Source organism: Anser brachyrhynchus (genome assembly GCF_964034855.1).
Source record: "Anser brachyrhynchus genome assembly, chromosome: 25".
NCBI classification, from domain to species: domain Eukaryota; kingdom Metazoa; phylum Chordata; class Aves; order Anseriformes; family Anatidae; genus Anser; species Anser brachyrhynchus.
This window is the reverse complement of record NC_137718.1, coordinates 2341514-2365109: the sequence shown is the minus strand read 5'-3', so window position 1 is coordinate 2365109 and position 23596 is coordinate 2341514. Positions and strand designations below refer to the sequence as shown.

At 47.8% G+C, this 23596-nt stretch overlaps 4 protein-coding genes across 6 annotated transcripts; 3 read left to right on the top strand and 1 right to left on the bottom strand.

Annotated features, from left to right (window-relative positions):
* Window positions 1-447: 447 nt before the first annotated feature.
* Window positions 448-8849, top strand: DLAT (dihydrolipoamide S-acetyltransferase). Its single transcript, XM_080567731.1, has 14 exons — window positions 448-749; window positions 1361-1462; window positions 1790-1914; window positions 2062-2218; window positions 3362-3488; window positions 3657-3850; window positions 4367-4529; window positions 4749-4816; window positions 5108-5200; window positions 5292-5399; window positions 5886-6001; window positions 6277-6439; window positions 6593-6729; window positions 7209-8849. The coding sequence occupies exons 1-14, from the start codon at window positions 519-521 to the stop codon at window positions 7336-7338; spliced, it is 1914 nt and encodes a 637-aa protein (XP_080423857.1). The 5' UTR covers window positions 448-518; the 3' UTR covers window positions 7339-8849.
* Window positions 8850-9419: 570 nt separating this feature from the next.
* Window positions 9420-12533, bottom strand: PIH1D2 (PIH1 domain containing 2; the record flags this gene model as incomplete). The annotated part of the gene is made up of 4 exons (XM_080567753.1): window positions 9420-9933; window positions 10044-10309; window positions 10844-11086; window positions 12137-12533. The coding sequence occupies 4 exons, from the start codon at window positions 12531-12533 to the stop codon at window positions 9787-9789; spliced, it is 1053 nt and encodes a 350-aa protein (XP_080423879.1). The 3' UTR covers window positions 9420-9786.
* Window positions 12425-17068, top strand: NKAPD1 (NKAP domain containing 1). Of its 3 annotated transcripts, XR_013942024.1 has the most exons (6): window positions 12425-12558; window positions 12939-13039; window positions 14153-14308; window positions 14871-14924; window positions 15707-16282; window positions 16733-17068. XR_013942024.1 is itself a non-coding variant. In XM_080567760.1 (5 exons), the coding sequence occupies exons 1-5, from the start codon at window positions 12490-12492 to the stop codon at window positions 16227-16229; spliced, it is 903 nt and encodes a 300-aa protein (XP_080423886.1). In that variant the 5' UTR covers window positions 12425-12489; the 3' UTR covers window positions 16230-17068. The 3 variants fall into 3 exon arrangements, 2 of the variants coding, with proteins under 2 accessions (XP_080423886.1, XP_080423887.1); XM_080567760.1 differs by having other exon boundaries at window positions 15707-17068; XM_080567761.1 differs by lacking the exon at window positions 12425-12558 and having other exon boundaries at window positions 14041-14308; window positions 15707-17068.
* Window positions 17069-17274: 206 nt separating this feature from the next.
* On the top strand, window positions 17275-22652 carry SDHD (succinate dehydrogenase complex subunit D). Its single transcript, XM_080567782.1, has 4 exons — window positions 17275-17429; window positions 17539-17640; window positions 18952-19096; window positions 21995-22652. The coding sequence occupies exons 1-4, from the start codon at window positions 17372-17374 to the stop codon at window positions 22158-22160; spliced, it is 471 nt and encodes a 156-aa protein (XP_080423908.1). The 5' UTR covers window positions 17275-17371; the 3' UTR covers window positions 22161-22652.
* The last annotated feature ends 944 nt before the right edge of the window (window positions 22653-23596 follow it).

Below are 23596 nucleotides of genomic sequence, written 5' to 3'. Positions count from 1 at the left end.
CCTGTTCAGTGCTTGCACAGGGAAAGATAGCTGTGAAAAGGTGTGTATAAATCACTGAGAGGAACAGGGCCTGTTTTAGGGCTAGCTTCATACTGGTCCCGAAAAAAAAGAAGTAAAGTTTCCATGGGTTTATTCGGTGAGGTGTGTGGGATGAGGGGCTGGGGGTGAGGACGAGGATAGTGGTGGAGGGTAAATGGGAATTTTACTAAGCTGAAACCCGAGTACCTCCCGCTACCCTGAGGATTACACACCTCAGGGTGTACACGGCGCGCTGACAGCCCCAGTTCCCTCAGCGCACGTCCTTCGGGGCCCCTCTCGCCCTCAGCCGCCCCCCCCCGCCCCAGGCCTGGGCCGAGCCCGGCCGCCATTCCGCGGCGGCCCCGCCCCGCGGCGCTTTGCGGCAGTGCCGCGCCGCTCCGTGCCGTGCCGTGCCGCGCCGTGCCGCGCCGAGCCGAGCCGGGCCGTGCCCGCAGCGGGAGGTCACCGAGCGCCGGGGCCCCGGCTCCAGCTCCGGCTCCATGTGGCGGGCGGTGGCCCGACGCCTCGTCCCGGCCGCCGGCCTGGCGCGGGGCTGCCGAGCGCTCAGCGCCGCCGCCGTCGGCCCCGGCGTGGCCGTGGGGGCCCGGGCGGGGGCTCCGGGACGCGGCCCGGCGCTGGGCGGCCCCGCCCGCAGGCCCCGGGGGCTCCTGCCCGCAGCCGGGCCCCGGGTCGTCCCCAGCCGCTGCTGCAGCCTGCCGGCACACCAGAAGGTGAGAGGCGGCCCCGCGACCTTCCCTTCCCCTTCCCCTTCCTTCCTTCTCCTTTCCTTCCTTTCCGCCGTTCCCTTCCTTCCTTTCCCTTCCCCTCCTTCTTTCCCTTCCCCTTCTCCCTTCCCCTTCTCCCTTCCCTTCCCTTCCTTTCATTCCTTCCCTTCCCTTTATCCCTTCCCTTTTTTCCTTCCCTTCCCTTTCTCCCTTCCCTTCCCAGCTGCGGCCCCCCAGCAGGCAGCCCTCCTCGCCCCAGAGGACGCCAGGCTCTCTCCCAGTCCCTCAGCTCCCAAACCTCTGTGCTTCCCCCTGGCCCAGAGCCTCTCCTTCATTCCCCACCCCTGCACGCCAGGCCCTGGAACTGCCGCGCACCAGACCCTGGTACCACCATCGGCTTCCCCCCTCACCATTATCCCCTTTTCCCTGTATTCTGGGTTCCCTGCTGCACCTGCTCCCCTGGCACCTCGGTGTTGGGATCTTTCCTGCAGGCTGGAGGCAGTCCTGACCCGCCAGGGGTTGCAGACAGCCTGTCCTCAGTGACCTGTCCCTGCCCTGTGAGCGGGGTCCCTACGGGCAGGGCTGCGCAGGTTGTAACGCTTCCCTTTTCCTCGCAGGTGGCCCTGCCGGCGCTGTCCCCCACGATGCAGATGGGCACCATCGCGCGCTGGGAGAAGAAGGAAGGTGACAGGATCGGTGAAGGAGAGCTCATTGCAGAGGTATTCTGAGGGCAGAAGCTGTGCTGCATTTTTACTGGGCAACTTGCGCGCTCTGGGTTCTGTCCCCGGCTGCCCTCACCTGAACCCGCTTTTTGGAGACGCTGCTGGGAACGAGCGACCGGCAGCTTTACGGAGTTGGTTGCTGCTTTTTGTCTCTCTGAGCGAGAGGAGCGCTTACTGTGTTTGAGACCACGCTTTCCCAGAGCTGGTGGGACAGGGTGATTTTGCCAGGACTGCAGGCGTTACGACCCTACGCTGTCAGACTGCAGGGCTCTGAGCTCACTAGTTCTCTGTTTTGCTCTAACAGTATCCTGTTCTTTTTCAAAGGTGGAGACAGACAAAGCAACAGTTGGCTTTGAGAGCCTGGAGGAATGCTACTTGGCCAAGATCCTGGTGCCAGAAGGAACAAGAGATGTTCCTATTGGGGCCATAATATGTATCACAGTAGAAAAGTAGGTATTTTGCTAACTCTTGAGTTGAATTTTCTCTCTTGGGACTTCTTGGCTGCCCTGTGTGAAAGGTTAAGGGACAGTCACCAGACTGGTTTTACCATTGTGTTTTTTGTGTTTGTTTTTTTTTGTGTTTGTTTTTTTTTCTAGGCCTGAACATGTTGATGCCTTTAAAAACTACACTCTGGATACTGCAGCGTCTGTGCCCCCTGCAGCCTCAGTGCCTCCCCCTCCAGCCGCAGCTCCCTCAGCCCCACCTCAGCCTTCTCCTCAGGCTCCTGGCAGCTCTTACCCTCCTCACATGCAGGTAAGAGAGCATTGCTGCTGATGCAAGGTTTGTTGCGCTCTGTCTGTCTTTGGCGTTGCCAGCTCTAGGGGACTTTGTCATAAACGCTGTCAGGAGTGGGAGGTTATGAGCTGTAAGTGCAGGAGTGCAAACCACTTGAATTGTTGCATGCTTTAAGCAGGTGTTTGGGGAGGTCCCAGAAAGTGTTGTGTTTTTTTTTTTTTTTCTGAAAATTGTTTTAGCATCCCAGCTGCCTGTAGGAGAGACTTATTTCTCCAGGATTATTGTGCAGGCTAGAAAAAGTTACATTTGTCTGAGTTGAACAGTTCTGGTGTATACAAACCTCGTACTACATGTGAATATGCTCTGAAGGCCCTGCTCGGGTCTTGGAGCAGAACTCCGTTCTCTGATACTCCAATGAACACACCAGATGTGATTTTGAGTGACTGAAAATGATATATTTGTGGATAATCTGTTTGCTTAGATGCTGAGGTGTACGTCCATTGCTGCATCTGAGCACTTGGTAACGGCATTTCTGTGACATTCCTCTGAAATAGAAAACTTGAAAATATTGACCTAGTTACACAGTTGAGACGTGGAAGTTCATTTGTCTGAGACGTTACGAAAAATCAGCAGTTGCATGTGGAACTAATTCAAGGCTTCTCGAGCTGACTTGAATTTCAGCTACTTAACTTGATTTCCTCTGCTTGCCTTACCTGTCCAGTTCTCCAAAGCTGTAATTACATGTGCCATGTTTGTTGCACTGCAAAATGCTCATGTAAACCTACAGCACCTTTAAATGCTTACTGGAGGACAAGTTTGTATAGCTTTTACAGGGGCCAAATGTGTTTGTCAAAGACAAAGCAGCTTGCTTCAGCCTTCCTTTCAGTCTCTTTGGACTCCCGATGGGATGGTGTTACAAATGACTTTGATATATAGATTTCTTCTTTTTTTTTCTATTGCTTGCTTTCTTTCCTTGATAAAAGAAGCCAAACTAGAGATACAGCACGTGACTGTGCTGTGCTGTAGTGGAGTCAGATCTGAGAGTGCATTAAAGGTTGGCTGCTCCTTTAGGCTGACATCATTTGGTCAGGAGTTACAATCGTGTTCCCGTTCCTTTTGCATTACCAGAATGTGATGCGCTTGTGTTCTCTGGCTTCACAGGTCACTCTCCCTGCCCTGTCACCTACCATGACAATGGGCACGGTGCAGAGATGGGAGAAGAAAGTCGGGGAGAAACTGAACGAGGGAGACTTACTGGCAGAAATTGAGACAGACAAAGCCACAATAGGTGAGTCAACTCCAAAGCCAAGAATGGATGGTGCCCCCTTAAAAAGGGAGGATCCAGAGTAGCCTCTTTTACCTGTTCTCCTCCGGCTGCTCATGACATGAAGATGTGGGGCACTGAAAAAAAGTTTTGTTACCTTTCATGCTGCTTTTCATGCTCTTTCCCTTTCAGGCTTTGAAGTGCAGGAGGAAGGCTACTTGGCAAAAATCTTGGTGCCTGAAGGAACAAGAGACGTGCCATTAGGAACAACCCTCTGCATCATTGTGGAGAAGGAGTCTGATATTCCAGCCTTTGCTGACTACCAAGAGACTGCAGTAGCTGACATGAAGGCGCAAGTTCCTCCTCCTCCTCCTCCGCCTCCACCAGTAAGGGCCTTTCTTAGCCAGGGAGAGAAGTTATGGGCACTGTAAAGAGTTTCTGGTTGGATCTAAACTGTTCTGCTGGTTTGACTGTGAGAAGCCCTGACTCCAGTAATAATGTCTATAATCCCCTGAGTGCCAGGCTAACACATGCATTCAGAAGAGATCGCTTCTGAGGTCTCTACTTTGCCCTCTGAAAACTGGAGCAGGTTATTATTTGTTATGGTCTCTTCTCCAGCCTGTTCCTTGTACCAGTTCCTTCCTGAAAATTGGGACTATAAATTACTTATTTCACCATTTTGAGGTGTAATTCAACAGTTTAGTTGGCATTCTGCACAGGAAAGCTTCTGATTTAATTTCTGGTGATGTGAAACTTCTCTGAGTACTTTCAGGTTAGAGCTTACTCTTCTTATTCCCTTGACTGGTAATTAGATGGTCCTGTTCTTTTATTGCACTGAAGTGAAACCTCCAAGGTGTTCACAAAATAATCACAAAGCTAATGGCTCTGATTCTTCTGTTAAGGTGGCAACTCCTGCTGCAACTGCTCCTCCTCCCCAGCCTGCTGTTCCTTCCACTCCAGTAGTCCCCGCAGCTGGGCCACCTCCCCGGAAAGGGAGGGTCCTCGTTAGTCCTCTGGCAAAGAAACTGGCGGCAGAAAAAGGAATTGACCTTGCCCAAGTGAAAGGTAAGGTGCCCTTTGCCTTCCTTGTTCTCTCTGTCAGGTATCAGTTCCTCCAGGTACGTTCTTGCCTGTTCTGTTCTTTTCTCCCTATCAGGATGATCCTCACGGTGCAGCTTTCCCCACCAGGGACTGTTAGTGACTTACATCTCTGTTGAACAGAGCTTCGTGATGCCCTGTTGCAACTAATTGAAATCCTCTTACGTTTTCCTTTGACGCTTTTAGGTACTGGACCAGAGGGTAGAATCACAAAGAAAGATGTGGAATCGTTTGTGCCGCCAAAGGTTGCTCCAGTGAGTAGACCTGAGATCTGTAAGAATGGGATGTGGAACCATCATCTAGCAGGACTTAGCACTTTGTGAACTTCAGAGCAGTGTGTAATATTTAATGTGTGATTTAATAATCAATTGTAGGGCTTATAATGAACCTAGTTGGAGATCAGAGAGGTGGGGCTAGAGAGTGGAAATATCTGCTGCTCACAAGGAAGAGGCAGCATGGCTTCAGCTCTTCTCCTACCTACTGAACTACTCTGCGGTTGGCGTTTGATGAGTCCTGTGAACTGTGCTGTCTTGCTCTGGTTGCAGGCTCCAGCAGCAGAAGCAGTACCTGCGGCTGCTGCAGTCGCAGCAGCACCAGTGGGGACCTTCACAGATATCCCTATCAGCAACATTCGGAGGGTGAGGAGATTTTACTTCCCTGACGTCATTATTTGCGATCATAAATTTTCTGAAATCATTTATTTTTGTTGTTCCTGTTGTGTACCCTCAGGTCATTGCTCAACGACTGATGCAATCTAAACAAACAATACCTCACTACTACCTTTCTATCGATGTGAACATGGGAGAAGTACTGGTGCTAAGGAAAGAACTCAATCAGGTCAAGTATTTGGGGGGTTGGGGGGAAACTGCATTCTCTCACAGGTTTGCCCACCCTGCTTTTTGGTGATATGCCAGTTTGGGTTGGAAAAAATACTCTTTTCAGTGCCTTTTCTAGCTGTTGTGCATCAGTTCTGGACTGTCAGTGACAGAATGAGATTTTTTGCCGAGGTACTGTGTGCTAATATCTAATTTCCCTAAGAAGGCCACATAGTACCCTGCTTGAGGGTAAAAAAAAAAAAATAAAAAGTTAATTCTAAGCCAAGTTTGGGGAAAAACAGACATAAAAAATGTGCCTTCTTAGATTATGAAGGATATATATTCACCTCCTAAATTATCTTCACTTATCTGCACTTCAAATATTAACACTTACAGGTAGTGTGATTGTTTTCTCTCATTTTCTCTAAGCAAGGCTGCGTGGCAGTGACTACCCAAATTATTTAACACGTAAGGGATAAACTGACACCTCAAATCTCTTCCTTTGCAGGAGGTCTCGGATAACATTAAGCTTTCAGTCAATGACTTCATAATTAAAGCTTCAGCTCTGGCGTGCTTGAAGGTGCCTGAGGCAAATTCTTCATGGATGGACACAGTTATTAGGCAGTAAGTTTATGGTACGGTCGAAGCCAGAAACTTTATTTGTTCAGTAGAGAGTTGATGGCAGAGTAGCAGATCTTCTGGCGGGATTTTGAGGAGGGAGGGGATCAGGTATAATGCAACAGTTGAGGGGGTTTAATTAAAGTGCCAACAATCTTGTGTCTGAGGCTAGTGTGAGGTGAAACGGTTGTTGCAGAACAAATATTAACTTAGAGTTGTCTTAACACCTGAAATTCCTTGTGTCTTGCTAGAGTAACTGGCATCTCTGTTGTGTCTTGCAGAAATCACGTAGTGGACGTTAGCGTTGCAGTGAGTACTCCTGCAGGCCTTATAACACCTATTGTGTTTAACGCACATATAAAGGGCCTGGCTTCCATCAGTAAGGACGTGGTTTCTTTGGCCACTAAAGCCCGAGAAGGTAAACTTCAGCCACATGAATTCCAGGTGAGGAACTCCAGCTGCTAGTAATAACTGCCGCCCTTGTCTTCTGTCCCTCTTCAGAATGAGCAGTCTGTTTCGTGACGTGTCAGCTGTGTTCATTAATATTCCACTTGAAACAGCTTTTCTGAGTTTTCTATGAATGTGTTTGTCTTGTAGGGTGGCACTTTCACGATTTCCAATTTAGGAATGTATGGGATTAAGAATTTCTCTGCCATAATCAATCCACCTCAAGCCTGCATCCTCGCAGTTGGCTCCTCAGAGAAAAGGCTAGTGCCGGCTGATAATGAGAAAGGGTCAGTATTCATCTGGTTCTGCATGCACTGAGCTTCTGAATTAAAACTCTGAAATAATGGCTAGTTTTCTAACACTTCCCCTAGACAGATTTTTTAAAAATAGTTATTACTTGTTGACATGCTGCTTTCAGCACCTTCTGAAGAAGAATAGGGAGATATATGTTTCTCCTGATGTTTGTGTGATCCTGTTGCAGTGACGGATGAATGACCTGCCATATGTTTATTCTTGCAACTTCCTTGCAAGTTAAGGAAAGGCTGGCCCTTTCTTTGAAGGGGGTGGGTTGGGGAATAAGGTATGGAAAAGCATAAGGGATACACAACAGTTTAGCCATCTGTTCCTGTTTAACTACTTGCTTAATTTTATATTTAAGGAATGCTCAAGGGGTGGATTATAATTCAAGTGTCCTGTGTGAGATATAGCTGCTTTGGCAGTGATTTGCAGAGGATTGTGTTAACTTTCTTTTTTTCTTTTTTTCCAGATTTGATGTGGCCAGTGTGATGTCCGTTACACTTAGCTGTGATCATCGTGTTGTAGATGGAGCAGTTGGAGCACAGTGGCTTGCGGAATTCAAGAATTTCCTTGAGAAGCCAGTAACCATGCTGCTATAATTTAACCATGCAAGCAAAATTTTCCTGGGTCACACTGTTTTGTTTTAAACAAGCTATTTAGACTTTAGTGTTCAGACTTATTAAAGAGTTCCTTTTTTTTTTTTTTAATTTTAAATATGTATTATATTATCTGGTAATGTTATTACCAGTCTGTACAGAAACAAAAGTTTGCAAAAATGCTTTTCAAAGCAATATTACAGCTATACTGTATTTTTATACAGTTAGTTAACTTGCAAACTCTTCCAAAACAGAGTTAAGCATCCCGGATTTACAAATGATCCAGGCAGAATGCATACTGCCACCTGCTTCTACACTAGATTGAACGAGGAGGGGCGGGGTACATACCAGGTAATTTCATGACCTCAGTGTTCTCAGAAATTTGAATTACAAACATCTCTTCACAGGAGTTCAGATTAGATGGTAACTGAAACGTACAAGGTAGTAGGCGAATTCCCATATTATCCTGTTCTGCTGGGGTGGGTGACAATGACAGATGCACTAAGGGACTGAAGCCCCTGGGAATGGTTTCTCAAAGGCCAAGTGTTAGCATTCCAAAACTCTTTTGGAATTTGGCACTGGTTTGGACCTTCTCAGCTTTGGGATCCCTTTTGAGCACTTTAAAGGTGAAAGAGCACTGATACCTGCGGTGTCACAGCTCTCAGATGCCACAGGGAATGTGCTGTCTTTGTGTAGACTTTCACTTACATGTGCTTTTCATATGAAGACTCTTTAATTGCTTTTCCTCTTGCTAAGTTAGTATCAGGCTATGGTGCCATGGAAGTAACCATTTTGCAGAACATTCAAGAGACTTTGTGTGTTGGAACCCATATAGGCAAATCACACATGATAATAGTGCCACCAGTGGATGTTAATCATGTGGTGACTCAAATGTTTGAAATTTTTTTCAGGCATTCTAACATAGGAAGCTCTGCGTTAGTCACTGGTACTGCAGTTCTTCCCTGAATTGTCGATGTTGTCCCAGCCTCAGTAAACTGCAGAATGTGCTATCCATGTATATATTGTATGTAAAATGCTTAAGTAGTTTGTTGGACTTGTGTCCAGTTACCCCAGTCATTGTATCCTGGAAGGGATGCAGTGCTGAACATTCTTAAATTCCACTTTCCACTTGGAAATGTTCATGTAAAAAGGAGGATTGTGCAGTAATTACAAAGTGACCGGGAGAATTCAACAGGGGGAGAAGTTAACAAAACAAAAAGTTAAAGCTAATCTGTTTTTCTGTATATTGCATTAAGTACTGTCTCCTGTAAAGTTCTGCTACAAAATTCACTAAAGATATTGGAAGAAAATACTGTGGAAATTAAATATTTTTGTGGGAACTATTTAATGTCTGGTTGCTGTGATAGCTGGTTTTCATGCCTGGCTTAAGCAAAAAAGAAAAAAAAAAAGTGCATTAAAGTTTGTTTTTTTTAAAGATCTAAAATATCTTGGTTCCAGACTTGCTCTAGTGAACCTATGTTCTATTAAATGTTTGGAATTGACAACTACTAAAACATGTTCCAATGCTTTTCTCTTCAGTCGTGTGTGGCTTATCGTACTGCTGTGGCACAGTTAGAGCTGTTTAGCCTTTCAGTCTGATGGTGAAACTCACCCTATTAACCTTAAGTTGTGATCACAAGGATTCCAAGATAACACAGCAAACTTGGAATATTCCTAGCTTTCTTGCTCAGTGTTCACCGGTACCTAAGGTTCTGGCTAAAGAAGGTGCTGATTTCTTCCTGTGTGAAGAACACTAGACAGTTCACCTTATGGTTACACTCCCTGAATGACGGGGAACAGCCTTGCAGTCTCAAAGATCCTATTCAGGGTGCTTGCTTGGAGTGCTGATAGTGACTTCCAACACTGCTTACAGCCTTCCCAAGCCAGCTCAGCTCACGCAATGATAATATTTTAGCTTGTATTTGATTGAAAAGACTACAAAGCCTATTCCGGTTAAGTTCAGCAGGGATTGTCCTAAAGAAAACAGGAACAGCGTGCAGGGCAACTGGTACAACTGCGTATGACACACCTCTGCTAGTCACTCCAGCATAGAATGCTTGCAAGAGCTGCTTTAACCACATAAATCCAGTAAGCAAAATAATTTATTTAACAACAAAAACACAGAAAAACAATGCAACTGCTACTGCCATGTATCTTAAGGCAAAATTAATGATACAGTAAGGCTCGTATGCATTTATGGTTCATTAGTACAGCTGTTAATATATTCAAGTATTCCTTGAGTATTTAGTCTCTATGTTTTCCTAAGTTTGGTGGTGCTAATTTTCCTCCTGCCTTCCTTTTCTACGTGTACTTTCTAAAGGCATTTTGAGGTATTCACCTTTGAAGATTAAGTCAATTAACTCATCACCAGCTGCAAGTCAGGGTTCTCGTTCTGGGCTTTTGTTTAATTCTGTCATCTGTGAACAGGAACTGGACAGAATGTAGAATTCTTTAACACGCAGGCTTTGCAACTGACACTGTGATGAACAATACCCCTTTTTCTTTGTTAAATGTTGCTGTAGCTGTTTCCTCATCCACCAATTCTGGCAGATCTAGTTGTAATTTGTATTTTTCAGGGACATCGATGATTATGTCATCCTAAACAATATTAAAATACGTGATTGGTTATTTGACAATGAATTAGCAGCAAGTATTTCTAGGAATTTGATACCAGACAGAAAACAAGGTTATTCTTTCCGTTGCCTTACCTTTGAAATTCTCAGATCACACTCCGAAACAGAGCTAACTTTAGGCAATTCAACTTTCAGTTCAATTTGTAATGGCTTCTTGTTTGCATCCTTCACAGTGCTCATTTCATAGACAGGGGTGCTCAGCTCCTCCGGCACTTCTGTACTGCTAATTTCCTCTATCAGAGGCACTTTAGACTGTGTAACACTTCCTTTTTTCAGCAGGATAGGAGCATTGCTGTGGTCCTTAGCTTCTATTCTGTGTAGCAGCTGATCAAGTGTCAGTTCTTTCAAGAAAAGAAAGTTTTTCACATAACAGTCAGTTACTAAGAACTGTTACACCACTTGACAAACTTATCACTAAAGTTTTAGCTTTGTAATTAGCAATTTTGTCAGCTGAAGACTCCTATTTGCAGTTGCTCCTTCCCTCGTGATTTGTTTTTACTGCCAAGCTGTTAAATGTTGCTGTTTTCAGAGCACTGGTAACAGCAGCAACCTCTTCTACTCATGTCAGAGCAAAAGAAACTTGGTACATCACAGGATCAGCCCCTATCACAGCTTCCCCATCTAGTGGTTATAGAAAAAAAGGGAATTTGCTGTAGCAGTGTCAATAGTTTTTTTAACTGTAAAATAAAGGAAAGTAGAAACAACACCGGAGATGAATGCAGACAGGCCAGCAGGGCTCAACTGTTGTCTGGTATGAATACTACTGCCTTACTCTGAACTTTTAGAGAAGTGCTTGGTTTGTGCTTAAGGCAAGAATTGGGGTTGGGGGAGTCTGATAGGCCTTCAAAGAAAACTGACAGCAGCTGCCTACATACCCTTTGTGTTCTGATTGAGACAGGGCATTGGCATCTGCCATCCTTGCAGACGTTGCTGCATCCTTTCCAGGCTGCCTTTCAGCTTGAATGGTTCAACAGTGTACGAAGGTGAAAGAATAACATCGCATCGTTCCTCAACGAATTTAAGGGTCATATGGATCAAATGTTTCATTTTTTCTGGGTTTTCTTCTCCCCTCCGAAGAACATCTGGGTTATATGCAATATCTATAATGCTGTAAAGATCTAAAAAAAAATAAGCTGCATCAGAATTAGTGCTTCGGTATTATGTCCTGGTTGGCCAGGACTCAGCTTTCAGATTTTTTTATAATCAGTTTAGAAGCAAAGAAACTGAATGTGTGGCTGCCGGGCACTGATGGAATTCACCTTTCCAGCAGTGTGTTCGCGCTCTGGAAGCGGGAATGTGGCACACCTCACCGTGACCATATGTGGCTGGGGAGCCACCTGGTGCATAAACACCCTGCGGGATTTAGATGGGTGCCAGTTGTGAATCCCTCGGTGTGCCTGGGCAGAGGGAATCATAGGATGAGTCGGGTTGGAAGGGACCAGATCAGCCAGTTCCAAGCCCCTGCCATGGGCAGGGACACCATCCACTAGAGCAGGTTGCTCAGGGCCTCATCCAACCTGGCCTTGAACATCTCCAGGGATCATAGAATGATTAAGGTTGGAAGAGACCTCTAAGATCACCTGGTCCAACCATCCCCCCTACCACCAATGTCACCCACTAAGCCATGTCCCCAAGCCCCATGTCCAACCTTTCCTCAGACACCCCCAGGGACGGGGACTCCACCACCTCCCTGAGCAACCCGTTCCAACGCCTGACTCCTCTTCCTGAGAAGAAATGTCTCCTCATTTCCAACCTGAACCTTCCCTGGCACAACTTGAGGCCATTCCCTGTAATCCTATCACCAGTTACCTGTGAGAAGAGGCCGACCCCTAGCTCCCCACACCTTCCTTTCAGGTAGCTGCAGAGAGCACTAAGGCCTCCCCTGAGCCTCCTCTTCTCCAGACTAAATCCCAGATGGGGCATCCCCAGCTCCTTGGCAGCCTGTTCCAGTGTCACCACATTCTGAGTGAAGAATTTCCTCCTTATATCTAGTCTAAATCTCCCCTTTTTTAGATTAAGACCGCTCCCCTTCATCCTGTCATTATCTGACTGAGCAGAGTCCTCCATCCTTTTATAACCCCCTTTTAAGGCCGCAGCGGGGTCTCCCCTCAGCCTTCTCCCCCCGATGCCGCCCCCCAGCTCCCTCAGCCCCCGATTTATTCCCGCACCCCCGTCTCCGGCCGGCCTTTCCAGCGGCCCGGCCCTGACGGGCACGGGCGCCCCGGGGCCTCCGGGGGCCGGCACCGCGCCGCAGCCGCACACGTTGACGAAGAGCGGGGCGGCCCCGCGGGGCTGAGCCCTCAGGCAGAACCGGGGCTCCGCCGGGGCTCCGCACAGGCTCCGTAGGAGGCTCAGGCAGGCCGGGGGCTCGCCCTCCGCCATTTCCTCCGGCAGGGCCCCGTTGCCGTAGCGACAGGGCCCGGCCCCGTTCCGCCGCCGCCGCCGCCGCCGCCCGGGGGAGGCGCTCGGCCCGGCCGCGTCCGGAGGCCGGGGCCCGGCCGGGGCCGGAGGGGGCCGGAGGATGGCCCGGGTGCCGGTGGGGAAGGTGCTGCTGCGGAACCTCATGCGGCACACGGGAGCGCACAACAAGGTAGGGCCCGGCCCCGAGCCCCGCCGGGCCGCCGCCGGAGTTACCGGGGGACATGGGGGGGGGGGGGGGGGGGAAGGCGCCGCCGGGTTTTTGTGAGCAGCGAGGCTCTAAAACAGCCGGGTTGGTTTCTTATCGCGCTCTGCGTGTGCTTTGGGTTGCCTCGAAGAAGTTTCGGTCGCTGGTATCGTGTACAGCGGGGTGTAGGAGCTCGGTGGTCCTCAGCAAACCGCGACTTGAGTTCCTGCCGGCCCTGGCGAGGCGTTAATTTCACGTGTTAATGGAGGGGTTTGCTCCCCCTCTGAGCTGGGGACTGGGGTAACGCGCCCTGTGTTGGTAACCGTGCCCCGGCACTACGCTGCCTTCTTTTTTATGACTTTCAGATCCAGGAAGAGACAGAAATGTGGAAAATCAGGGAGTGGGAGAAGCAGACAGAAGAGACGTACTGGAGGAGGCAAAGCAGGATGCTGTCGGACACCTCCAGGTGGGTGCCACTTGTGTGGAGGAAAACTGCCTTGGCACAGTCACTGAACCCTTTTGCATTATAATGCTGTAAGAGCATTTTGTGCTGGCCATCCCCTAATAATGTAGGAATACCACATAGGTCACAGAGTCCCTGGAAAGAAGTCAGACCTGCACTTAAATCTGACTTTTTATCTTTCCATCTAGATGTACAGCCTTCAAAATACAACAGTAAGTAGGCCGGGCTCTCTGAAGGAGCTGGAATAAGAAGTGCTGAAGTCGTAGGTCAGAAGGGTGCGAGGGAAGTCTAAACATGTTGGGCTTCAAGTTACCAGTAACCAAAATTGTTGTCGGATGGGGGTCCTGCACTGGTACAACACTAGTATTGACCACCTCTTAAGCGGTATCTTTCAAACTGTTCTGGCCCACCTGAGGATCTCACAAGTTATGCGAAAACAAGCGGGTTTGGTGGGGTTTGCAAGTGGAGATTTTTTTTTTCTCCTTTTCTTTTTTTAACTACGGGGACGATATGTCAGAAATGTAAATGCTGCAGGAAGTGGTTTTGGTATCTCAGGGGAGAACACCTTTCAGACTCGTGCCAAGTGCACAGGTGCTGCTTTGCTCAGGAAGTGTGGGACCGAACGAGCCGCCAACACGTGAGATCGCTCAGAGCTGTTGGTGCTTGTTGGTGGATTTGCAGTTTTAGTACTGGTACCTGATCAAACTGTAGTTCTAGTTAAGTCAGTTCTGCTTCCCGAGTTCCTCATTTGCCAACTTCTACTAGCAGCTACGTCTCACTGCATGTTGCTAGTCTGCTCTTGCAGAGTATTCTGAAGGAGGAGAACTGCATTTTTCATGGTAGGCAAGGTAACCCCTTCCTCTAATTTAGCGTGTCTGCTGAGAATTTTGCCGTGCACAGTAGGCAGTAGTAAGTGTGAAAACCAGCGTTAGCTATTGAACTGGTTTTGTGAGAGCTCTTAATGGTGACTGTCTGTTAAAATGATAGTTGGTCTTCTTGCATAGATGGACACTCAAGACTTGCTGGATTTTTGCTCCCCTCGCTGGACTAACCCCTTGCTCAGAAAGTTTCTCCATCAGAACTGACAGCTGAAGGACAACTGTTCTCTTTCTGCAGCAGTCGGATGCGCAGTGACGGCTTCGATGACGAGGGCCACAGGGCCGACTGGAAAACAAAGAACTCACAATTTCTTGACCCAGTCGAAGATGATTTTCTTAGAGCACGGTCCTGGAATAAAAAGCTCTATGAATGTGAAGCCAACATGCCAGACAGGTCTGTGGAGTGTTTTAATGTTCTCTGATTGTAACTGTAATTGGAGCACCTTTCTGGAGTCCTGTACTGAAATATTAGCGTGTTACTCTTGTCGATATGTACTCCTATAAAATAGCGTTTGATCTCGTTTTGAGAATAAGTAAGATGCACAAACTTTTGCACTGTCACAGAGTATCTGATTTGAATTTGTCTACAGAGTTCCTAAGTCACAATAAGCCGCAAAAGCTAAGCCCTAAGTTTACCACCTAAGCTTGGTATTTATTTCTTTGCCCAAGGAACTGAAAAAAGTCTAAAGAAGTGCAACACAGTGCTCCTCAGAGTTCTTTTCAAGAAATGGAACTTATATTATTAGAAGTAGGAAAGAGCCTGAAAACATCAAGTGTCTGTAAATAGTAGTAACCAAATCAGTTGTTTTTCCTTCCTTCTTTCCTTGTTGGGAAGGTTCCGATGTCCTTTCTTTCTTGTGTCTAAACTTGTGCTCATTCTGCGGCTCTGTCTTTTCAGAGCCTTTTTTCCTCTTGAACACTTCTCTGCTTCTAATACTTTTTTCTGCTTCTTACAGATGGGGTCACAGTGGCTATAAAGAGCTATACCCTGAAGAATTTGATACAGACAGGTAAGGCAAATAGATTCAGAAATGTATCTCAGGTCTGTCAGGGTATTCAGGGAATTTTACAAACTGAATTATTAAAAGTTTTGATTGTAGATCTACCTTTAATGGCAAAGCAACACTGTTTAGTTACAGATAACCACTGAAAAAAATTAGTCCATTAATGTGGTTTCCCCCTGTCTGAGTCTTAAGGGAGAATTGTGTCTCTTGTAGTAATTCAGCTTGAGCTTGAGTTGCTGAAATGTTGTGAATTGTGGAGGCTCTGCCTGAGCCAACAGGGAAATAGAGAAGTAGGCTGAATCCAAATCAGGTCAGTAGACACACTGTCAGATCCGGATTCCCCACTGCATTGTAGTGGATCTGTGTTTTCTGTGTTAGCCCTTATTTGGAGAGTATCAACCCTCCCAGACCCCTGGAAAGCGGAGACTTAGCTGTAAAATAAGATCTTAGAATTAATTATGTTAAGCTACACCTAGCAGTCATCGAGTACAAAATTTGTCAGGCTTACAGGTTTGAAATAACCTGCTAGAAATTATTTTCTCATCAGTTGGTGGCTTTCAGTACATGTTGTCAGTGGTTCTGCCTCAAATACCTTGATCAGGGGTATTAGTAAGGTGTGGACCAAGCTGTTAACAAGCATTTGAAACAAAAATGCAGCCACAACATCCACTCCCCTGCACTGATCAATTGAGTCAATGGACTTGCTAACAACTTTGAGATAGAAAAGGCTCAACTGCTGTGTGCCTGCCTGACTGGTTTCTTCTGATGATCCTTTGTTCTTCTTGCAGTGACCAGCAAGAAGGAGATGAACAAAACGCTGTCAATGGGAAGAAGAAATCTCATTTGAGAAAGCAAACAGCCCACGGGTCGCACAAACGGAAAAAAACAAAGAAATCGCACAGGAAGAAGCAAAAAAAGCATTCGCACAAGAAGCGAAAGAAAAAGAAAAAGGAGCAGGGGAGAACGACGTCAGATTCTTCCCGGGAGAGCGAATGCTCCGAAGAGGAGACTTCAGGCACTCGCAAGGGGAAGCACAAGCGCAAGAAAAAGACCAGGAAAGTGCCTGCCAGGGAACCTACCTCGTCTTCTGGGCAGGAAAGTGACTTTTCCCATGCAAGTAGCTCAACCACCAGCAGCTCTGAGGACAGTGAATCTGAGGAGAAAAAAGAGAAACGCCCCTCCAGAAAGAGAAAGAAACGTCACAATTCTGTGTCGGAGAGGCACGCTGAAGTACCGGAGAAGAGGAGCAAGAGGAAGAACTGGAAGGTGGCTGCAGATGATAAATCTGAGGATAGCTCAGACGAGGACTGACGAGGAATTGCTGAGTCCAGGCTGCGGCTCAGGCAATACGGTAGAGGACAGAGGCAGGTATTTTTCTTTCAGCACTGCCCCATCTTTCAGCATTTTTCAGCACTGTGGTTTATCCTTCCTCCCAGACCGCAGGGGGGGAACTGAGCCTTGGCAGCCAGCAGGAGCTGCCCCCTTGCTTTTCCTTGACTCAGGAAGGCGGGGGAGCAGTTCCCTGCCTCACAGGTTGGCTCGTCCTGCCAGCTTCAGATTTGCTTTATGTGACCAGGTTGATCTTTGATGCACAGAAACGTGACAGGCTGTCTGCGGAGTGAAGCAGGCACGTTTGCACCATTTTTATTTGTTTTATTTAAGTTTTAACAGTTTGGGTTTTTTGGGTTACCCGATTAATGACCAAAACTTGCAATAAGAGACGGGAGAGACACGAAGTCCATCAGCTGAGCTGCTAACAAAGGAAGTGTCACTGGATTTACCCTCTGGTAACTGTGTCTTTCCCCCTCCAACAGCAGCAGACCTGTGTGGCACCACGCACAGGCTCAGCTGGACGCGGACGGGAGCATGAGGGAATGCTCCCGTTCCAGCAGGAGGTGCAGTGCAAGACACCCGTGCGGTTGCTTGATTTAGACGTCTCTCCACACCCTGGCACAGGCTGGAGATTGCCTTGCCTTCCTCCTCTCCAGAGGGCTGCTGCACCCCTTTGTGCCAGCAGAGAGCCCTCGGCGGGCGTCGTGTGCTCTCCAGCCTGCCTGATGTCTTAATGGAGAAGGGCAGAGGCCGGACCTCCGTGCCGTGCAGCAGCCAAGCCTTCTTCTCACGAGATAAATAAATCCGGAGCTGTTTGATGGCTTTGTGCTTGCTTTGGCAGAGAGCTGGGGGACGGGGCAGAGCCCGGGGAGACGGGGAGGGGGCTGGGGGCGAGATGGGACGGGGCCGCAGGGACCGGAGGGGCAGAGGCTGGGCCGGGCACGGCACCACACGAGCCCCGAGCCGTGCGGGTGCCCGCCGAGCCCCCGCCGAGCGGGGCCGGGCCCCGGGGAGCTCCGCACCGCCGCTGAGGGAGGCCGCGGAGGGCGGCGGCGGAGCAGCGGGGGCCGCTCCCCTTCCGCTCCTTCCCGTTCCGGTGTCCTTGGGCTGCGAGAGGGAAGATGGCGGCGGCGGCGCTGCTGAGGGCTGGGCTGGGGGGGTCCCGCGGAGCCCGGGCGGGTGAGTGGCACGGCACGGCCCTGGCCTTGTCCCTTGTCCCCTTGTCCCCGGCCTGTCCCGGCCCTGACCGCCGCCCCCCCCACACACACACACCCCCGTCTCTCCGCAGCTCTCCTCGCCAGGAGCCTCCTCCTCCGCCGCCCGGGGGTGCTGCCGGCCCTCGCCTCAGCCGCCGCTCCGGCCCGGGGGAGCCACGGCCAGCAGGGGCACGGTACGTCCCGGCGCGGTGGTGTCCGTGTGTCCGTCTGTGTGTCCGTCCGTGTGTCCGCCCGGGGGTGCCCCGCTCCCAGCCCCCTGCTGCTGCCCGACAGAGCAGCCGCGGGGCGCTGCGGGCGGTGGCGGAGCGGCAAAGCCGCTCCCTGAGGTCTTAACGCGGGTGTTACCGTGCTGAACGCTTCTTGACGCCCCCGGCACGGTTACCTAGCGGTGGATAGCAAGGGTGGAAGATTTAAGGCCGGCAGCGGGAGGCAGGGGGAGTGTTTCCGCGTGGCCCCGCCGAGGCTGCCCCGCTCCGCCCGCGGCACGGCGCTGAGAAGCGCGGCGAGGCCGAGGCTGCCGTGCTGCCGTTACAGCGCGACTTGGGAGTGCGAAGGGTGGAGAAACGTTGGGGAAAGCAGTGCTTAACCACGGCTAGACGGCTTCCTTCCTTCTCGCTCAGGCTTTCAGACTAGACACGCTTCGTGCGCCTGCTGCAGAGCGTCCTTGGCCATGGGGTTCCCTAGGGCGGTTTATTAGTCCACACCCCAGATCCCTCCCGTGTTTTACTGCAGGTTCTTTCCTTTCTTTATCCTGTCACTTTGCTGTCCAGTTCGTTTTTATTTGCAAGAAGGAGCAAAAACATTTGGCTTCTGTTTTGAATATGCATGTGCGAGGCAAGCACCCTGAGGGTATTGATTTCTGAAGGTAATTACACTCAGTCAATTCTGGATGGTTTTTTGCTTGGGCTGGTGCTGATCATTCTGGTTCAGGGTATCGCTTATGAAATTAGAGTTTTGGCTTCCTCCAGAACTGATTTTTTCCCCCTCCTTAACAGTATCTGCACGCTTCTAGAAAGCAAGAGTTAGTCACAGGGCTTCCTACCCAGCACGTCCGTGCCTAGAGTCACCTGTTACACAGTCTGCATTGTACCCAGCTGAGCATCAGTGGAGGACTGAAGTCCTTTGGCCTCCAGGCTGCTTCTGGGTCACACACCACTGTGATAATCTCAGAATTTTACTCTGTGACTCGGGTCGTGAGGACCTGTGTTTGTTTTGACCTCACCCATTGAGCTTCTGCTCCTTTCAATTTAAAGACACTGCTCTTCCTCAGTGGCAGCAAAGAGGAGTATTTAAAATAAACCTTCTAGGCACTGTAAAATAGATATGTTTTCTCTTCCAGTAATTCAGAGACGTCTTGCTCAGACGGAAGCGTAGTAGTCAGGTTGGAAAAAACAGGTCCTTGGGTGGCATCGATGGGAGGAGGCGTGTGTGAGGCTGCAGCACTCTGAGCAGGAATGTTGCACTCACAGTCCTTCTCCTTGCAGGCGGCTCCAAGGCTGCGTCCTTGCACTGGACAGGCGAGCGAGCTGTCAGTGTCCTCTTGCTGGGCCTCCTCCCCGCAGCCTACCTCTGCCCTGGACCGGCCGTGGACTATTCACTGGCTGCAGCCCTCACTCTCCACGGCCACTGGTAAGCTCAGTAGGTTCCTCAAAATTGTCAGTGAGCTCTGATGGTCAGGACGGTTCTGAGCCTGAGGTCTTAAGGCAACACATGGCAGTAAGTCCACAGACTTCTTCCTGAGGAGTATAGAGCACCTGGAAAGTGCCAGCAAGCTCTCCGAGTTCTGGTGGCTGTCATGATCTTTAACAAGTCTTGTTGTACCTTGGTCTTTCTCTGTCACAATGTTCTGTACGTCAGAAGGCAGGACACACGTTGCTACTAAGCAGTCTGTAAACTCAACATTCTCTGGTGTTCTCCTGCACAATACGAACCCCAAAGTCCTGCCTTGGAGAACTGCCTTGGTACTGGCTGTGTAGAATCTTGGATGGTTTTGTCTTGTAGAAGAACTGATGTTTTATGAACAGAGGGAACAGGAACAGAGCAGATCTACATAAAACAACTTCTTCTTCTAAGGTTCTGTGCCGTGGGCTGCTTTGTCCATCTTAACGGTGATGAGATTCTGCCTAATGAAGAGTTCGTAACGAGCACTGCAGTGAAGAAGCTGAGACCTTAGTCATTATTTTCTTGATTCTTGCAGACCAGATGCTCGCTTACATTCTGAAGTGCAGTTCTGCTTTGCTCTTTCATGTGAGTAGGCTGGCCTGGCCTTCTGTCCTTTACAAGTCTAGGAGTGGATTCAGCTGCGCGGTTGGCCCAACTGGCAGCAGTTACATTCTTGAGGTGACACTGCTCTGCAGTTCCTTGTGGCAGGGGTAAGGCAACTTCAATGGACTTAGAGGTGGCAGGTTTATTAAATCTCAGTTTTGCCCTTAGGAAGTCGCAGCAGGGATTCTTGCACTTTCTGGCAGCTTCTTCCCAAAGCTCTCCAATCTAGCACAGAATTCATCAGAAACGTGGCTGTCCTTGAACTTGGTTGACGGAGCTCTTTCAAATATAAAACAGGTAAAGCAAATCCTGCCTGCTTTGGAGCACTTCTCTGCTTGCTGGGCTCGTGCATTTCAGTGCCGCGCTGAATGTGAACATGTGGCCAAGTTCCAGGCAGTGGGACAGGCTGTTGCAGGCCGATGTGTCGAAATGAGTTCCTGGAGTGACGCTTAGTGTTGATGCACACAGCTTTGATTCATCAGTGAGTGTCTCTTATCCAGCGTCAGGATTTTTCGTACTGGGAATCATTTGTAAGCGGCATGGGGATTCCCCTGTGAGAAAAATATCTTGCTGCTTTTGTGTAGCTCTGCAGTAGCTTTCAGCAGAGAGAATCCCTCCCCCACATCTTGCTTGTGTTGTTCCCTTTTTAAGTTGGGAAGTTGTTCCAGTACTAAACTCTTATTTTTGCAAAGTGTGGACGCAAAAATCTAAATCCTACACAGAGAAGTTCTCTAGTGCTTTCATATGTGTTCAATGCTAGAATATCTTTTAAAGAAAAAAAATGATTTGCTTGCCTTAAAAGTTTAGTTGATTGCCTGACAGATCAGATAAATCCTCTAATAGCCGATCAGAAACTACGGAGGAGTTTTTAATATATTTTTGAAGGGATTTCTTTCACCTTCTGCTGTTTTTCTATCAGAAATCTTGTTCTAAAATATCATTACACTTTGTCAAGACACCTGGGGCCATCTTGTACTGTTTTCACTGGCGTGTGATAAATATTTCTCTGCCCAGTGAAGCTGCTCTGTTTTGAACTAGGCCGTGTGTCTACCACAGGCCAGCTGCTTCCCAGTAATTCCCTTCCTTGTTCTCAGGGCCACTTGTCTTTTCTCTTGAGGGCTTTGTGTGGTTTAATTAGTTTGTGGTCAAGTCACACAGTTATTTTCCTGAGAATTCTTAGCATGACTCAAGTTTATTTTGCTATGCAAAGTGAAGATCTATTGAAGGTCCTTTATCACCGCTCCAGCTGAAGGACAGCCTGTGAATCCCATGCTGGGTATGCCTTGTCTGTTCTTAGAGCAGTCCATGGTGCAGGTGCTTGCACTTCTGACCTTACTCCACCATTCAGTGATAATTCAAGAATTAGTTGCCTTTCAGATAGCTTCTGCTTTCTGCTCCTCTTCCGTGTATCTAGGGCTTCTTTGCACCCCTTTTCTCACATTTGACATCATGAAGGTATCAGAGTCCCATCTGAGTGAAGCTGAGCTCTGTTCTCTTGGGGTAGAATCTGCTGCAGGACTTTGAAACTTGCCAGGCCACCAGCGTGGCTTAACTTGTGGGAGACAGGTCCTTCAGCTTCTTCACATTAGACCAAGGCGAAATTCTAGGAAGAAGATTGTTGCATTAAGTGTGCTTCTCTTTTTCACCAAGTTGCCATCTGTCATCACAGAAAGTAAATACAACTGCTTCTGGGAAGAGAACTACCGCAGCAGGGTGATAAGAGTCCTCTGTCTTCCTGTTGCTGAATGGTTTAAATCTGGACTACAGAGTTCAAGTAAAGTCTGACAGATGTAGGAAAAAAAACAGAGTATGCTAATCTCTATTTTCTAATCTCAATACACATCCTTGCGTCTTTTGTGCATTCGTGACAAGGGTTAGTCACAGAGTTTGGGCAAGAAATGCATTTCCTTTGGTCTGTTTTGTTCAGTCCTTCAAAATCAGGTTAGCTGGAGGCAGATACCTATTGTTTGGAAGAGCTGTGCCCAGCACCTTCTTTCCTCAGTATTGTTAAGTAAACTCCGAGCCAGTATATCTGTATTTTAACAGAACATGTGAAATGTTTTCATATATTTTCACTACATGCATCTGCTTTTTGAGTGGGAACTAGACCTTTGGTAATAGTGGTTGATGATAGGTGGTGGAAGACCTGACAGGTTTGAGCCGTTTTAGCAGTGCAGCCACAGTAGAACGCTTGCATAAACCGGGTGGATTTTCGTGAGGCATGCTCTTTCCTGATTTCAGCTTGTTGCTCTCATTCTTTAGGGGTCTTGGACAGGTTATAACTGACTACGTCCATGGAGAGACACCCATTAAAGTGGCCAATACAGGTCTGTACATTCTGTCAGCCGTGACCTTCGCTGGCCTCTGCTACTTTAACTATAACGACGTCGGTATCTGCAAGGCTGTTGCCATGCTGTGGAGCCTCTGAGATGTGACGGGTCCCTGACAAACACGATTGTTCATTGCTGCCTTTGCTTTACCATATTTTTACTGACGTGTTTGAGACGAGAAATGAAAAACCAAGAGTCCGTAGTATGTACATACTGCAGCCAGTTCATCATGCTTGTGATTTATTGCAAGAGCATTAAAAATCTTAGAAAGGAAGTAGAAGATACAAAGTGGATAATGTCCAGGTGAGAGTGTGTTGATTTAAGCTGCACTGCAAATTTGGAGTAATTAAGTACATCAAAGATGGAAAGTAAGCTGAAGATAACTTCCCTTGTAATGGCAACTTTCCATGAGTTGTTTTCTAAAATACAGTCTCCTGTTTTGTAAAGCAAACTTGGAAATTGAACTGTTATTTCTGACATCACAACTGAACTGTATGTGAGGCACTCCCTGTCATTCTTTTGATCCTGAGAGTTGATGTAGAAAAGGGAATACTTTTTTCTTAATCCATACAATAAAGAATTTACAGAAATTGCATGTGTTTCTGAATAATTTTTAATACTGTTATTTTTCTCTCCAGATCTTTTTTTCTAAAGTCACATTCAAATACTTATTCATGTTGCTATAGCTCTGCTTTATGTCATTTAGATGTTATAAAATAAATATTTTTATGAATATGTATTGTCCTTTTTCCTAAAGGGGTGACATACTCTTGACTTTATAGAAGAGTCATTTCCATAATAAAATAAAGCAATAACTGACTTAGACTTTTGCAGATTAATTTGAGGAGACATAAATAGCATATGGTTTTCATAGCTTCCCTGCAACCCATATGATCAGCTGCAGCATTTTTTGTTTTCTAAATAAACACAGCCACACTTTTTCCAGTGTGATTGAAAAGGGAGGGAATGTATACCCCTTATGTCATGGCTTGACTTGGGACTGAGCCGGCATTCTTTTCCATATCTTCAGGTTCCAGAGCATTTCAGGGGAAAAAATGAGATGACGGTTTTTAACTTTCTTCTCAGACTGCCGTAATAGTAAGGAGTGGTTGTTTCCACGTTCTGATGGTACTTTTGCGGCACTATTAATAGTAAGAGGAACAGAATTGTGTTACCATCAGTGTGGTTATGCAATAAACAGAATCGGTAAACTGCTGAATTTGACAAGATTTCCTGACTTGATTTTTGAATCTTTTGTTGAATCCGTTGTTGGATAGTTCTGTAGAATCTGAGCAGTTATAGAAAGTGGTGGACATTTTCTCTTTTGAGACTGAACATACGCTGCATCTGTATGTGGTATTTGCTTAAGATACCTTGTGTGAGAAATGAGTTGTATCAGAGTTTTGGGAACGGAGTAGCCCAGACCAGCTATTGTAGGGGTTAGCAGCTCTGAGACCAGCTCGCTGAGTTTTTGAGGCCAGAATGGAAAGGTAACAAGCGCAGCTTTCTCCGAGTCTGATTGCCTCAAGTACTC

Bases quoted from the DNA above. Each gene is read 5' to 3' on its own strand.
- SDHD (XM_080567782.1), top strand. From the start codon at position 17,372: ATGGCGGCGGCGGCGCTGCTGAGGGCTGGGCTGGGGGGGTCCCGCGGA. The intron at 17,430-17,538 runs GTGAGTGGCACG...GTCTCTCCGCAG, and splicing joins GTCCCGCGGAGCCCGGGCGG to CTCTCCTCGCCAGGAGCCTC. The intron at 17,641-18,951 runs GTACGTCCCGGC...TTCTCCTTGCAG, and splicing joins CCACGGCCAGCAGGGGCACG to GCGGCTCCAAGGCTGCGTCC.
- NKAPD1 (XM_080567760.1), top strand. From the start codon at position 12,490: ATGGCCCGGGTGCCGGTGGGGAAGGTGCTGCTGCGGAACCTCATGCGG. The intron at 12,559-12,938 runs GTAGGGCCCGGC...TATGACTTTCAG, and splicing joins ACACGGGAGCGCACAACAAG to ATCCAGGAAGAGACAGAAAT. The intron at 13,040-14,152 runs GTGGGTGCCACT...CTCTTTCTGCAG, and splicing joins ATGCTGTCGGACACCTCCAG to CAGTCGGATGCGCAGTGACG.
- DLAT (XM_080567731.1), top strand. From the start codon at position 519: ATGTGGCGGGCGGTGGCCCGACGCCTCGTCCCGGCCGCCGGCCTGGCG. The intron at 1,463-1,789 runs GTATTCTGAGGG...TCTTTTTCAAAG, and splicing joins AAGGAGAGCTCATTGCAGAG to GTGGAGACAGACAAAGCAAC. The intron at 3,851-4,366 runs GTAAGGGCCTTT...TCTTCTGTTAAG, and splicing joins CTCCTCCTCCGCCTCCACCA to GTGGCAACTCCTGCTGCAAC.